The sequence below is a fragment of the Rhopalosiphum padi genome, chromosome 2, assembly GCF_020882245.1.
Source record: "Rhopalosiphum padi isolate XX-2018 chromosome 2, ASM2088224v1, whole genome shotgun sequence".
NCBI classification, from domain to species: domain Eukaryota; kingdom Metazoa; phylum Arthropoda; class Insecta; order Hemiptera; family Aphididae; genus Rhopalosiphum; species Rhopalosiphum padi.
Window position 1 is genome coordinate 6,575,379 of NC_083598.1, and position 14,309 is coordinate 6,589,687.

Genomic DNA, 14,309 nt, shown 5'->3' on the forward strand with positions numbered 1-14,309 from the left:
GAGTATACTTATTATTTTTCCATATTATCGTCTCTCATTTTTCTCTCGTTCTGTTAAAATGTTTAAGTGTAAATTGTGTAAGTGGACTTTCATTCATAAACTAGCTATAAAGAAACACGAAGAAGCACATATCCGCTATCAGTGCAGTAAATGTCCAAAGTCTTGTACACGTGAATATGATCTAAATCGTCATGAAAATAAAACTCACAGTGGTATCCGCTATCGGTGCAGCATATGTTTAACATATTTTAGACGCAACAGTTATCTTACTCGTCACCAAAAAAAAATCCATGGTATTGTATTTTATTTTGTATTTTTTTTTCTAATATTTATTTAATATATTATTTTATTATAATGTAACGGTAGTAATATTATATTAAGTCCGTTAACATGATTTCTTTCGATCGCGATATGAAATATACAAATTATTGCAATCGTTAATTATTATTCGTAAATATAGTAAATCGATTGAAGTTTTTGAAACAAAACATGTCATATTGTATCATTTTGCGACGGGTCTTTTCATAAAACAACCAGTTAATTATTTAAAAAAAATAATTTGTCCAGCTCTTATTTTTGTATATAGTACAAACATGCAGAACACGATACGGTTAAGTACAAAAATAATATAATATATTGCGATTGCTACGAATTTAAAATGTATGCTACGATGTGACTTTGCGCAAAAAAAAATAAAAACATCAAAATGATAAATGCACGCGTTTTACAATATTTATTAATCATAAAAAGTGAGGAATTTTGAAAAAGAGGAAGCCCCGGGACGTACTTACTTATTTTTCTATGCCCGTAAAATGTAGACTAATTTAAATTAATGTTTAGTGTATATAAAGATAAATAACAGTGTTGCAAAATATTTTAGATGAATAATATTATGATGGAATCAAATCACGATTATTGATAACGGTTAATAATTTAATATACGTATAATAATTTGTATAATATTATTGTTGTAGTATTTTACTGGTATAGCCTTTTTGTTTTAATATTCATAAGCCGTCGTAGTGCACATAATATATTTTAAAATAATAATTACGTGACTTTTACGAAGGGTAAAAAATAGAGATTGGAAAAAACTAAAGAATTTTGATATTACATATTATATTTTATTACATTTTGTAAAAGAACGACACAAATAAATTACGTTTTTTATAGTCCCTACATAAAGACGCATAGGTGTTTATGATGAAGAAGTGTAACATGATTTCGTGTTTTTGTCTTTTTATCTGAAAAATATCACAACACAGTTATGCGACAATCGAAGAATTTTTACTCTAAATACAGAGTAACTTTTTTGGAAAATTCTTATTATCCTTTTCGATTTTTTCTCATAATATTATTTACACCTACATAATATAGAAATTGTAAGTATTAAATGTATGGGCCTGAGTTAATAATAAAATGTATGTTTTCTAAATGAATAAAAACGTAGATACTATATGATGTCAATAAATAATTCTTGTTTTTAAATATAAATTGCTATATTTTTTAAGACATGAATTTAATTTTAGTAATTTTTTGTTATATATAATATATTGTATAGGTACCTAATAGTCGATAATAACTAATAACTATATTGAGCTTATAAAGTTATTCTGCTTTTTTATTTCTTGTACATAGACATTGTCCTACTACTAATACAATATAACATTGATATTAAACAACAAACTATTCGAGAGAGTTTGAAGTAAATATGGCAATGTGTGAGGAGGGCAATTTTTTAGTTATTTTATTCATTATTGTACCTACCAATTTGATTTTTTTTTCAATAACAATCTAATATGGGAAGGTAAATTTTGCATGTATTGGTCTGTCAGTTGGTGTGCAATCATATTGTACTTTTTGCGGGTAAAAAGGTAAAAGTGTGCAATCGTGCATTCGTGCGGCACCAAAGATGAAGAATGATTACCGAATTCGGAAGATTTTGTATTTCATGTGACATAGCAATGTAGGTTGACGGCGACAAAAACGATCTATATGGTACAGATGCGCATGTATTAACAGTTGTAAGCGTTCGCGGTTAGATGAAGAGAAATTGACAAAGTACCTACCTCCATTACAGACACATTGAATATCATGTGCGCATTTTAACTTACGGTGCGTACCTATTGTTGTGCAGCGCACGTGTAGTATACATTTACATTAATATATTATTATTACGATCGTTATTATTATAATATACCTCGCGAGACGCACAATTGTTATTCAAACACATTTGCCCAGACCACGACGTCGTTACGGGTGGGGGAGGGAGGAGAGAAAATGAAAATAAAAAAAAAATAAAAAAAAACGAATAACATTAAAAGTCCGGTCATCTCTTATTCTATACAGGATGATTCACCGAGCTTGCACATTGCACACTATACACCCTTTTTATTCCTTAAACAATGCATTTATTTGAATTATAATATTTTAAATGTATAATTGTATTAAATAAATTTAATTGTAAATTTTTTTTTATTTTTTTTTTAATAATTTAAAGTGTCCTGTGACAGTTCATATTATGCAAAAGTATTTTCTTTAAATAATTAGTAGATCATGTTTTTGAAAATGTTGATGTATTTAAATAAAAAAAAATAACCAGTACTGTTTGGGTTAAATATTAAATTATATATACCTACTAGAATAATAGGTAGTCTAAAATAATAAATAGTTTTATAAATTTATAATATATGTGTAATATACTAATATGTAATGTAGTAAGTAGTTAAATACTCAGACATTTTTGAAAAATTATCAAATAGTAATAGATAGCATTATTAATCTTAGTTATTATAATTTTCAAATCACCACAGATCATCAGTGAATTTTACACTTATTATCAGTATACAGTAGGTATATTATACAACGTCACAAATTTAAAAACTATTAATTTCAGTTTCGAGTTATATACATCATAATTTATTATTTAAAAAGTCATCTCTTTAACAATTTACTGAAAAAATAGCAATTCTCTTTTGAAAAAAAAAGTAATTGTTACTATTATAACATATTACGCTGTTTCATCACATTCTTATTTAAACAGTATACCTACTAATTTATATAAGTATTTGGAAATATGATTATAATTGTGTTATATTTAAGGTAATAATTTATCATATTATTTTTAGGAAGAAATGTAGAGGACATGAGCGTGCTTGGTGAATCACCCTGTACATGCATACGTCGGGCGAAAGCAGTGACGCGTACGGCGTACCTAAATCGCGTCACAGCGTGGCGTGTGACACGTGAGACATATAACATAATAATAAATAATATTTCGTCATTGATTGTGCTCGGATGACTGATGCTATATAGTATATAACAATAATAATAATAATAATATTAATAATATACACTCTTGACGCGGCCACGACCAAACGTACATAATTTTTGGCCCCGACTTTTGGTGACTTTTGGCGTTTAATCATTAATGCGTTATATTGTTTCAGTACGCGTATACACGATATTGTATAATAATAATATGTTTCGTCACTGGCGACGTTTTATCGCGGTCGAGTGTGTTCCAGAAAAAAAAAACTAACAGCATCGTGTCGTAATGATAATATCATAGGGTGAGCAATTGAATTTCGGTCACGTCTTTACGACGCCATAGCAGAGCGTAGTCCGCGTACGCCAGTCGCGTGACAAAACGGGTAAATTTTGATACTTGGATTGTTTTCTGTTTTTTTTTTTTTTTGTTTCTTCTATTCAATGTCCACCGCTGTGGTCGGTTATGATAACGCCGACAGTAAATTATTACGATAAACCGGTGTGGCGAACGTTCTACTTAAAACGAGAATCCTTTTCCTTGTCGCATTTTTATTTTTACGACAAAGGAATCCTTGATCTTTTCGTCGTTTTATAAAAAATAAATATCAAAGATAAACGTACTCGTCTGTACACCATTCATATTTTTAGATATGGTGTTATCACAATTGCACAAAAACTATTTTTGGGTTTATATTCTATGTATCAATCGAAGTTAAATCAATTGTTTTAATATTTAAGCGTGTAATATGTATCTAATCTCATGATAGTTTATGCAATACTATAAGAATAGTATAATATTATATAAATAATAAAATCATTATAAATGACCATGAACATGAAATTTAATTCTTTCCTCGAAACATAAATTTATTTACCAAATGTGCCACCTTTGGACATTAATTTGTTTATTGGGGCTAAATTCGCTCTTATATTTATATCTTCTTGATACTAATTTAAATTAAAACAATAATGAATAAAAAAAAAATCTAATAGACAAACACGAATACGCAAAAGACTGCTGCGGTATTTTTTTCGATATATAATATCACGACTGATTTTTAAAGATGATATTTTTTCAAATCCACTTTATGAAGTAAGGGACCCCCCCCCCCCCATTTAAAACAACCACGATTGATTTAAGTATATTCTGACTGTTCGCAGTAGGCGCGCTAAACTCTCGTTAATGTTCTATAGTACCCGCCTGGAGAACTCGTAACCGCACCTCGATTTGCTATAACTTAACCTTCCGTTTTCGCGCTTACAAAAAATCTATCACGCCTGTTTGTCTGCATTTTACGGAGTATATAAATCAATGACTTACAATTGCATGATACAATTTAAATAATATTATATAATTTGTATATATACGTATGCGCTTACCGATGACGGTGCCGTAGCTGAAGAACAATTGATGGAACTGTGTGGCGAAACTGGTGAAGAGACATCCAAGCGCGGTGATCAGGCCGCCCATGACGGCAGTCAATCTTGTAGATTTCCGCCGGCAAAACGCTATCGTCACCGGCGACAGCAAAAGCGCCACTCCCGTGGACATTGCTCCCAGCCATCCTGCGCACATAAACACATACGTTAACTTACGCATATTATACAAACACCTCGTTATTATAACCGACGGGGCATTTACATATTTTTAAATATATTATTATTATCATCGGTACGCGCGTAGGCAGGCAGATACGACATTATTATATACGGGGCGTACCGCCAGTTGACTGCTGCTCTACAATCATTTTATAATTTAATGTTTCTATTTAAAAAAAAAAAAATTATTCGTATAAAGTATAATATAGTAAAATTTAAATAGTTTGTAATAATATGTTTTTGTAGAAATACATATAATTTTTTTCTACAATCTAGTGATTTTCTTTTCCAAAAATTATTTATATTATTTTATGGTTTTGTAATCAGAAATAAAACTATAAACAGTATAAACTATAACTTAAAATTTTGATATTTTGAAATCTACCAAATATTGATTTACCTAATATAGTTCATATTGGCATATTATTATTTGTATACGTTTAGAATTTGGGTTTAAAAACAATACATTAATACATACATATTCTTAGAAAACAATCATATAGAAATGGTTCACTCTGTATTAAGGGAAAGTTTATAGGTAGACAAACTAGGTAGATAAGTTCACAATAATATAATATGCGTAAGTCGGGTCAATGTCGATAATTCCACCTGAAAGATTTGTCCCAGGAGACTTTTTCGATTCGTAACCGCTTTTGGTTTATGATATATTATCATAATACGCATACATTATCCTCGGGGATTAACCTGTGAGAATTTATCGATCCAGAAATCGATAAACTTATATACCATATTATATTGTATACCTTTTTGCTTTGGAATATGGTTAGGGTGACTTAATTACTATATAAGTTATTTAAGAAAATATGTCTATTCCATTTTTAAATACTAGCTGCTGGAGAGTTTGAGTACTATTAATTTAAGTTTTTATCAATAGATAAGAAACACGTTGGTTTACAATTTTAAGATTATTCATAAATGGTTTGTTTGAGCTTGCAGTATTTACAGTGAATTTCGAACTGATTTCTGCTGCGTATTATTTTAATAATTATTCATAATTATTTTGGTAGGGGCGAAAAGTTTAGAGTGTGTACATATTTCAGTCAATTCTACATAGAAGTTGCACTCGATGAAAATATTTTAATAACCCGTACCGGCCGAGTCGCCGTCCGTGATTTATATACCGATAGTATTTCATTATATGAACTATACTATAATGTCTGGTCGCGTACGTTTAATATTATGTTCGTCGTCGTAAACAGTAGCATATCAAATTATCAATAATTAATATGACCGCAAGAAGTACCTGCTGGTAGTGTGCTTTCAATGATATTAGTGCTGTTGTCTCTACTACGAGTGAAGATATCAAACTTTAAATTAATACATTATATATTATTATATTATAATGATGGAAATAAAACCATAGAATTCTAAATTCATATGAATAAAAAACATGATAAGTGCCTACCTACGTCTAAAAAATTATAAATACTGTAATTTTATGAATTATTTTAAATTTGAAGAAACACACTTTCATTTATACACGCGTTAAAAATCGAATTCTCATTAATGCTCAAATTGTCTACTATCTTTTTTTATAATTCCCAAAATTACATCTCTAAAAGTAGTAAGTACTATGTACACATATTAATATATTATGCCACCTGCGTTCAAAACTTCAGGAGCACTTAAACTAATCGACAAAAACCCCAAGACTATTGTAGAACACGAACTACAATATAAGTTAAGCAAACACTATTTTACAACAGTAAATTAAATTGATTACTTGAAATAAGGACTTATAATAGGTATATTTATTTTTGTATTATAGTTATATGGTTATGAATCGTAAAATTTCGATTTTAGAAATTAACTCGCTGTACCTAATTATTTTTAATTATTATTACGATAGCCGATCTTCTGCACGACATTGCTTTAAGGCGTGATAAATTAAACACCCGTGGATTCACCAATTTTTAAGCTCCGTTAAATACAAACTACAGTAATTTTTTAACACAGTTATTTGGATGCTTTTTACTAAATATAAAATAAAGGGCTTAAATTATACAAAACTATAATAACTATTATATTTTATTACCCGATGACAATCTTATACAAACAAAATAATATTCGTTTTTCATGAGCCAACTAATCCCTGTATATGGACCTCTTTAAAATACAAAATTTGAAGAATGTATTTCGAGGTACATATTATTCTCGTGTAAAGGATTACTTATGTAATAAATTTCAGAATCACTGACTTGGTTGTGAAGTACTTATACACATACTCAAACACTGACACACTGCTTTTATATTTTATTAGGGATAGGTAATTTTTGTAACTATTCAAATTGTAATATGATATTATAATGCCATTTAAACACTATAAACGATATTGTAATTTATTTTTAAACATTATTTTTTATTTAAATAAAAACATTAACGTCTAATATGCAAACCTAAGAACAGTTTACTATCGTTACCTAATTTTATATTATAAAAATATACTCGTTAAATATTATATTAATATTATATTATGTAGGTATCTCTGTAAATATTTTATAATGGATTTTTTTTTTTTATTCATTAATGAAGCAGGTTAATACTAATTATATATGTATTGTAAAAATAAATTAACTTTTAATCACGACCACCTTATTATAATAATATATAATAAAATTGAATTGCAATATAATGTACTATATAATGGCCGTTTAATGCACGAACATTAAACTTCAAATTATACATTTTATTATTATCTAATAAACTTATAATAAACGTAGGTTTATCGAGGGAATTTGAACAAATCGTCTATTAAGACGCACAATAGTGGGCGTAATAATATATTATAGTTTCACACGTCATATACCTACGTTACAAAAATACAATATTTGTACCTAAATAACCGTTCTACAATAATATTATGTCAAGTTTGAAATCAGAATGATACACCAACTTTCAAGTGTTTTTATCGGGTTTTTATCGGGTTTTTTTTGGCATAATTTTTGATATTGACGTCTGATAATTTCTATAATAAACCGAGAATCGTGATGTCATCACGACTGAGATTAGTACAATAATTTTTTAGAAACAATAATTGTCAGAAATTAAATGAGTTGTGTTTCAACTTCGAGCGGCATTTTGAGAAAAAGTAAAAAATATACTTTATTTTAGTCAAGCCAATTATTTCTATTACTAGACTCCCATATTATGCACGAGATATATTACTATCTGAAGCTTGAAAATAAAATATTCTGGAATGAAAACAATTATGACCGGTATAATAATATGACGGTCGCCATTTAATGTTTAGCTTTTAATTTAAACGTTTAGCCGAAACCTCTCGTTGACCCAAAATTTATTGTGCGCAAGATTTCGTCCGAAATCCTCAATGTTAATCTTCATTAGGAATGACCTATTTACATACCTATATATAGACTGTTAAACGTCCGACATTTTTTCGTCAAATAAGTACGTATTCTGAAGTAGTGTTAATTTCAAGCATTTTACATTTATTACTTGAATAATTTTTCATTCTATAGTTTAATACATTATAACAAAAACCTTTTAACGGAGTATTTTAAGTACAAAGATATTATTATATCACAACTATATATTAAGCACAGTTAAACAGAGGGACATCATAGTTTACAATGAGGATATTTTCTATTCAGGATTTTGCGAGTAGAAAAAATATAAGGATTTAAATTTTCAAAACCATTGTAAAGTAGGTTAGCTAATAAATTAAATGATTTTTGAGAATTATAATATTAAAAATTTTCATTTTAACTAAAATAATCATATTCTATATGTTTAGGTATAATATAAATAAATAATTGTAATAATAACGGTAATTGTAATAATAACGGTAAGTGTAATATTCGGCGATATTAAATTTCAAATTGTTATGATCGATTTTCTCAGGATTTTGTTCAACTCACTGAATGAAAAACAATAATAACATTACGTTGATAACATGAGACATGATTGTATAATTAAAGTAATTCTATACGAAAATATGATATGGTTATGCAAAACGCACATTAAGAAACCCATAAACAAATAAAAATATGTATTTTTATCGAAGTGCGAATTGTACCACATCTTTATATGTAGATAGTCAGATAGATATACATAATAATATGCGCTCATTGTGCCCAAAACATTATAAACTTATAACCAACATAAACCTGTACTTGGTAGTTTTTTTAATGGACATACATTATCCCGTTCGTTCCGCGCAAAGAGTAAACGACAACGTTTAAGTAAATAAACCATAAATTCCGAGACGTTATCGAGTCAACCGGGAACGGCCCGCTGCAAAAGAAAAATCGCGCACCGTTAACAATAAAATGGGTATTTTACGGGATGAACAATAAACACAGTGTCAATGCACTTTTGTGTGCATCGAAAGCAATAAAGAAGACGCATCGTTTCCTAAATTACCGAAAAAATACATTCATATACACGACGCAAAATCATACATAGCAAGAGGTTTTTCTGGGTTTATTCCGTATGTATATACGGTTTTATCGTTTTCTCCTTTCAACATTATAAAACAGATGACAAACTACGTTTTCCGCAAACCCGTGTTTTCAACTAAAATTTACGCTTGTTTATTTACGTTATTATCATAACGAAAATAATATCCACGTTGTATAAATAGGTAATGTGGACCACTATGATAATATCATTGCGTCTACTAATATGAAAACCTTGTTAATAATACTCTACTTATTCGGAAAAGGAAGTTTTGTATTTTAAAAGTAAATTTTAAATTTTAAAGTTTAATATACTTAAAATATATATATATACATACATATAGATACATTTTTAAGAATTTATATTAATTTTAATAATATAATATTGTTATAATAAATTTATTAAATAAAAAAACAATATAGATATTATTGATTTACATAATATGTTGATACTTATAATAGTTATGAGTTACAAATTGTGTTAGCTAACATTAAAAAGATTGATATTTATTAATTATTGTTAATGGTACCATTGTGAAGGATTTATTTTGACAATAGATTTCAAAAATATATGTATATTATGAAAAAATAATTAATCATTCGTAATTATTTTTTAGTTTCAATCGAAAATATACAAATAAAAAATGAATTAAAATATAATGAATATTATATATTTTTTAATTTAAATTATTCTGTTAAATCGTGCATAGGTGGTAGTATTATACAACATTGATAGTTGTAAACATTAATCATATATTAATAATACTACAATCATTCACGTTCTGTGATAAAATCCTAGGTGAAATATGATTAGGTGCTAAACAATACATTTAAAGAGCATTTGATATAATATTTTAAAAGTGATAAATCTGCAGAGCGTAATTTGATCACTGCAGCATCACGGTGACAAACGATGACCGAAGGTCGTCATAACCATAAAAAACATATATTATTTTAACGTTCGGTTGAGAAGGAAAAATCGATTATGGTTCACGTTTTTAGCCAATATAATTAAATTAAAAAGTTATAGCAGTGCTCTGTTTGGGTGCATACATTTATGTTTTGAAAAATAACAATAGAATATCACGTCCATTATCCAATAATGCATACACTTTATTTTTATTATTATAGTACCTGGCGCTAATAATAATAGTTTTAATTAATACAAAGGTCCGAATAATTATTATAGTACATTAGTTTTGAATTGGTGTTTAATAATTAATTACAAGTATTTTGTATGAATACTCAAATAGTTTTAATTTGAATATTTTTTTTTTTCATTTAATAAACATTTAGCCAACTGTTATTAGTTTTATTTTAAAAACTTTCGTTAAATCGTGATATTAAATAATAATAAACTTTTAACTATATAATTATAAGTATTTAATAAAGTTTGTAATTAATAAATTCTCAGTTGACTATTTTCTTTTACAATATAAATAAATATGACGTAAATACAGTTTATTTCAATATTAAAATAATTATTCAAATCTAAAAATATCCCGAATCCAAGCAGCAACGATTATAGTATGATTACAAATCTGCAAAATTAAAAGTCAAAAACTTTAAATATTTTTACATTTAAATTCAAATGCCACACTGCATAAAATATCCCATGGTCTAAATATTTATACAATTTATCGAAATTAAACACAACACTAAACAGAAAAGTAAAAAACTATATACCATTTAAGTGTTTTATTTCCAATTTTCAATTCAAAAATAAATCAGTAAACAAACATTATTTACATAGATCAATACGATATTGTATAATTAGGTGGTAGCTAAGCAGGTTCATAAAAAGTAGGTAATAATATTATGATTGACGCACAGATATATTTTATTTGGCATTACAACGCAAGCAATAAATTCAATTTTATGGGATTTACCTTAACACCAGACTTATCTCATTGTAACAGGTCCGTTTGCTGCTGTGTTATCGATTAGAAATATTTTCTTTGAAATAAAATGTCTTTTTTTTTGAGAGAGAGAGAGAATTAAAGCGTGAACAGTTTTATTTAATTAAATCGAGTTCTTATTGAACAAATATATTATGTTGGCTCAAGTATACTTTTAAAAATTCGACAGTATCAACAATGAAAAATAATCCAATACACGTTTAAAATTTTATATTGGACAGGAAAGTGTAAAAACATGGATGTCGGACAGATCATTATCGTAATGGCTATAAAAGTTAATTAAAAGCAGTTAAAATTTTATATTTTTGATGGATTTTGTAGTTGTAAAATATATAAGATATATTATAAGAGAGACGAATGTCTGTTGAATAAAAAACAATAATTGTGAATTTATTCGTGACGATTTTACGACGTGAACATAATATTCGTATTACGAAAATTGATTTCACTATATAAGTATGAATTCGTTAACAATTTGGACTGGAAATGTTTAAATTTATTTAAAGACGATATTATTTTAAATTATTTAAATTTTTCATTCCAATAAAGGAGTTTTTTGAGGTGATTAAACTTATTTTTTTCAAATGTTTACTATAATTTTTTACTATACATTGTTAAACAGACGATTTTTTAGAAAAAATATTGATGTATCTAAATTAAAACACTAGCAGTTTTTGGGTTATTTAACTGTTATATTAGAAATAATAATCTGTACAATCAAAGTTGTAGAAAATATGAGAGTATTTTTTAAATCATAATATTAACAAAGTTATGTTAATTTTAAAATTAGTTTTATCAATATTTATTTTTAGATACATAATGGACATTTTATAATATTATATATAAATAATAAACTAAAATAGTATAATAAAAGTAGTAAATCTATTTTTATGTTTTATGTTTAACCATTATTATATAATATCATCCTTAGTACATACATTTCAATATATCAAAAACTAAACTCATCTGAATTTTGACTCAGATACATTCAAATGTTCAAAAATATTATCTGTTTAACAACCAATATTAAAATAAGAGTGGTTTCTCAAAAAAATAATAATAATAAGGTTATATCACCCGTGGGACATTTATTAAATAGTGTAAAAAATTTAATTATTTGAAAATATGGTCTTTAAATAATATACTATTTAGAGTTTTTAAGATACATAATTATTTGAATAAATTCATATTATTTAAGAAATATATGTGAGTGTGCATACTCGTTAAATCACTCTGTATATATGTTTATTATAGTTTCCGTTGTCCGAACCTTATTACGACATTTGCTTATAATATTTCAAATAAAGTATTTTTAATAGGTCTTATACATCTATAGAGTTGGATACGATTTGTGCGTTATCGAGTTCATCAAAGCGTAAGTTTTTTATTATTATCATCATTACAATCATCATCATTATTATTGGACTGGATTTATCATTGCGGCACGTGGTGGCACCTCATAATTTTCCAGTGTTTCTAGCTCTGTTTTAAAAATGCGTTTAACAAGAATTTGACTAGAAATTTATGGGCCTGTAGTAATAAAATACCATGTAATAACCGAAGCTATAAAATCGAAGATTGCCGAATGACAAGATCTCAAGGAGCTGTATTTTTTTTCTCTTAAGTTAAATGCTCTCAAAGTGTTTTCTATTTCTTTCGAAAGCCGTCGTTTAGAAAAAAAAGTTATTGGTTTTCGTAGTTTTTTGTGGTTGTTGTTTTTTTTTACTGTTACGCGCACACTTTTATTGCTTGCAAAGTCATCCGATCGTTTATGGAAGACCGAAAAAGTTTGTGTCGAAAACAATTCTCGAGTTCTGAATGCTGTCTATACATATTATTTATATTATTGTATTATATCTATTACGGTTATCAATTTTAATTTGCTTCGACGGTTCCTTTATGACATTAGCAGTTTACGCATGTATCGTGTTTTGTAAATTTATAATGATATCTATATAAAATGTAATCGATTTTCCGTTACGATTTCACAAAAATTTTCAAAGTCTATATTGTGTATTATTTAAAAGTTTGATTCGATTTAAATAAAAATAAAATCGTGTATAAATGCATAAAACTATATTTACTTATAGCTGTAAGCCTATATAGTGAGTGAAAACGAACTAAGTAATATATATATGAAAAAAATAACAACATAAATTGCCCAACACATTTTAACCGAATACCGAATTTATAATTCTCATTTTTTCCAAACTTAAAATAGTAAAATAATTTTTTTTTATATAAAACAAATCAATATGTTTGACAAAATAAAAAAATATATATGTTAAGTGTCTCAATGGTCGTATAATAACCGAATTATAATCAAGATCAATAAAAAAATATTAAAAAAAAATTCCTAAGTTAATGACGCCATTACTATAATTATATTATTTGTCATAAACTGACGTATATAATACATTATTACCTTAGACATAATATGAAAAACTAACATTTAGATCTGTATGAATATTATAATGTATAAATACATAATAATATTACCTTTAATAAATTTGGAATATTGGATTAAAACCTTTAAGATTGATCAAAGTCTAGAATTGTGAAGTAGTGTTGTTGGACATCCCCTTCAATCAAGCCGTCCAGTCTTGTAATCAATCATCTATATTACTTATTGCATACAATATTATAGATTGTAAATATTTTTTTAAATAATAAAAAAAAATATTAACCAACGAATACAGTTTAAAGATATTATATTATTATATTCATTGGATTTGTCAATATTATAAGGATTAAGAAGATATTGTAAAATAATATTATTTGAGTATTAAGAAGTCAGTTAATTAAATTAACGTAAATGTCATTAGTTGTAAAGTTGGTTATTTTAAATAAGCACTATATTATATTGAGTAATAGTATAGGAGATATGTGATAACACAAATTCAATAAATGTAAATTACATTAAATTTGTTAAAATGTATGAATATTAAATTATTATGATTAATATATTCCACGTAACCGTTAATATCGAGTATTTTTTTTCCTAATATTGCCTATATAATATTGGTTCATCGTCAGTAATGCAGTCCGTTGCAGAAAACACAATAATCAGATCGTATTAAAT

At 26.8% G+C, this 14,309-nt stretch overlaps 1 protein-coding gene across 5 annotated transcripts in view; it reads right to left on the reverse strand.

The window, feature by feature from the left end:
- Positions 1-14,309, reverse strand: part of LOC132919425 (monocarboxylate transporter 10) — a 329,301-nt gene that overhangs the window by 20,912 nt on the left and 294,080 nt on the right. For all 5 annotated transcript variants that reach the window (XM_060981015.1, XM_060981017.1, XM_060981016.1 and 2 more), the window contains one exon: positions 4,651-4,836. In XM_060981015.1, coding sequence (XP_060836998.1) covers positions 4,651-4,836 — 186 coding nt within the window. The remainder of the gene's footprint in view (positions 1-4,650; positions 4,837-14,309) is intronic.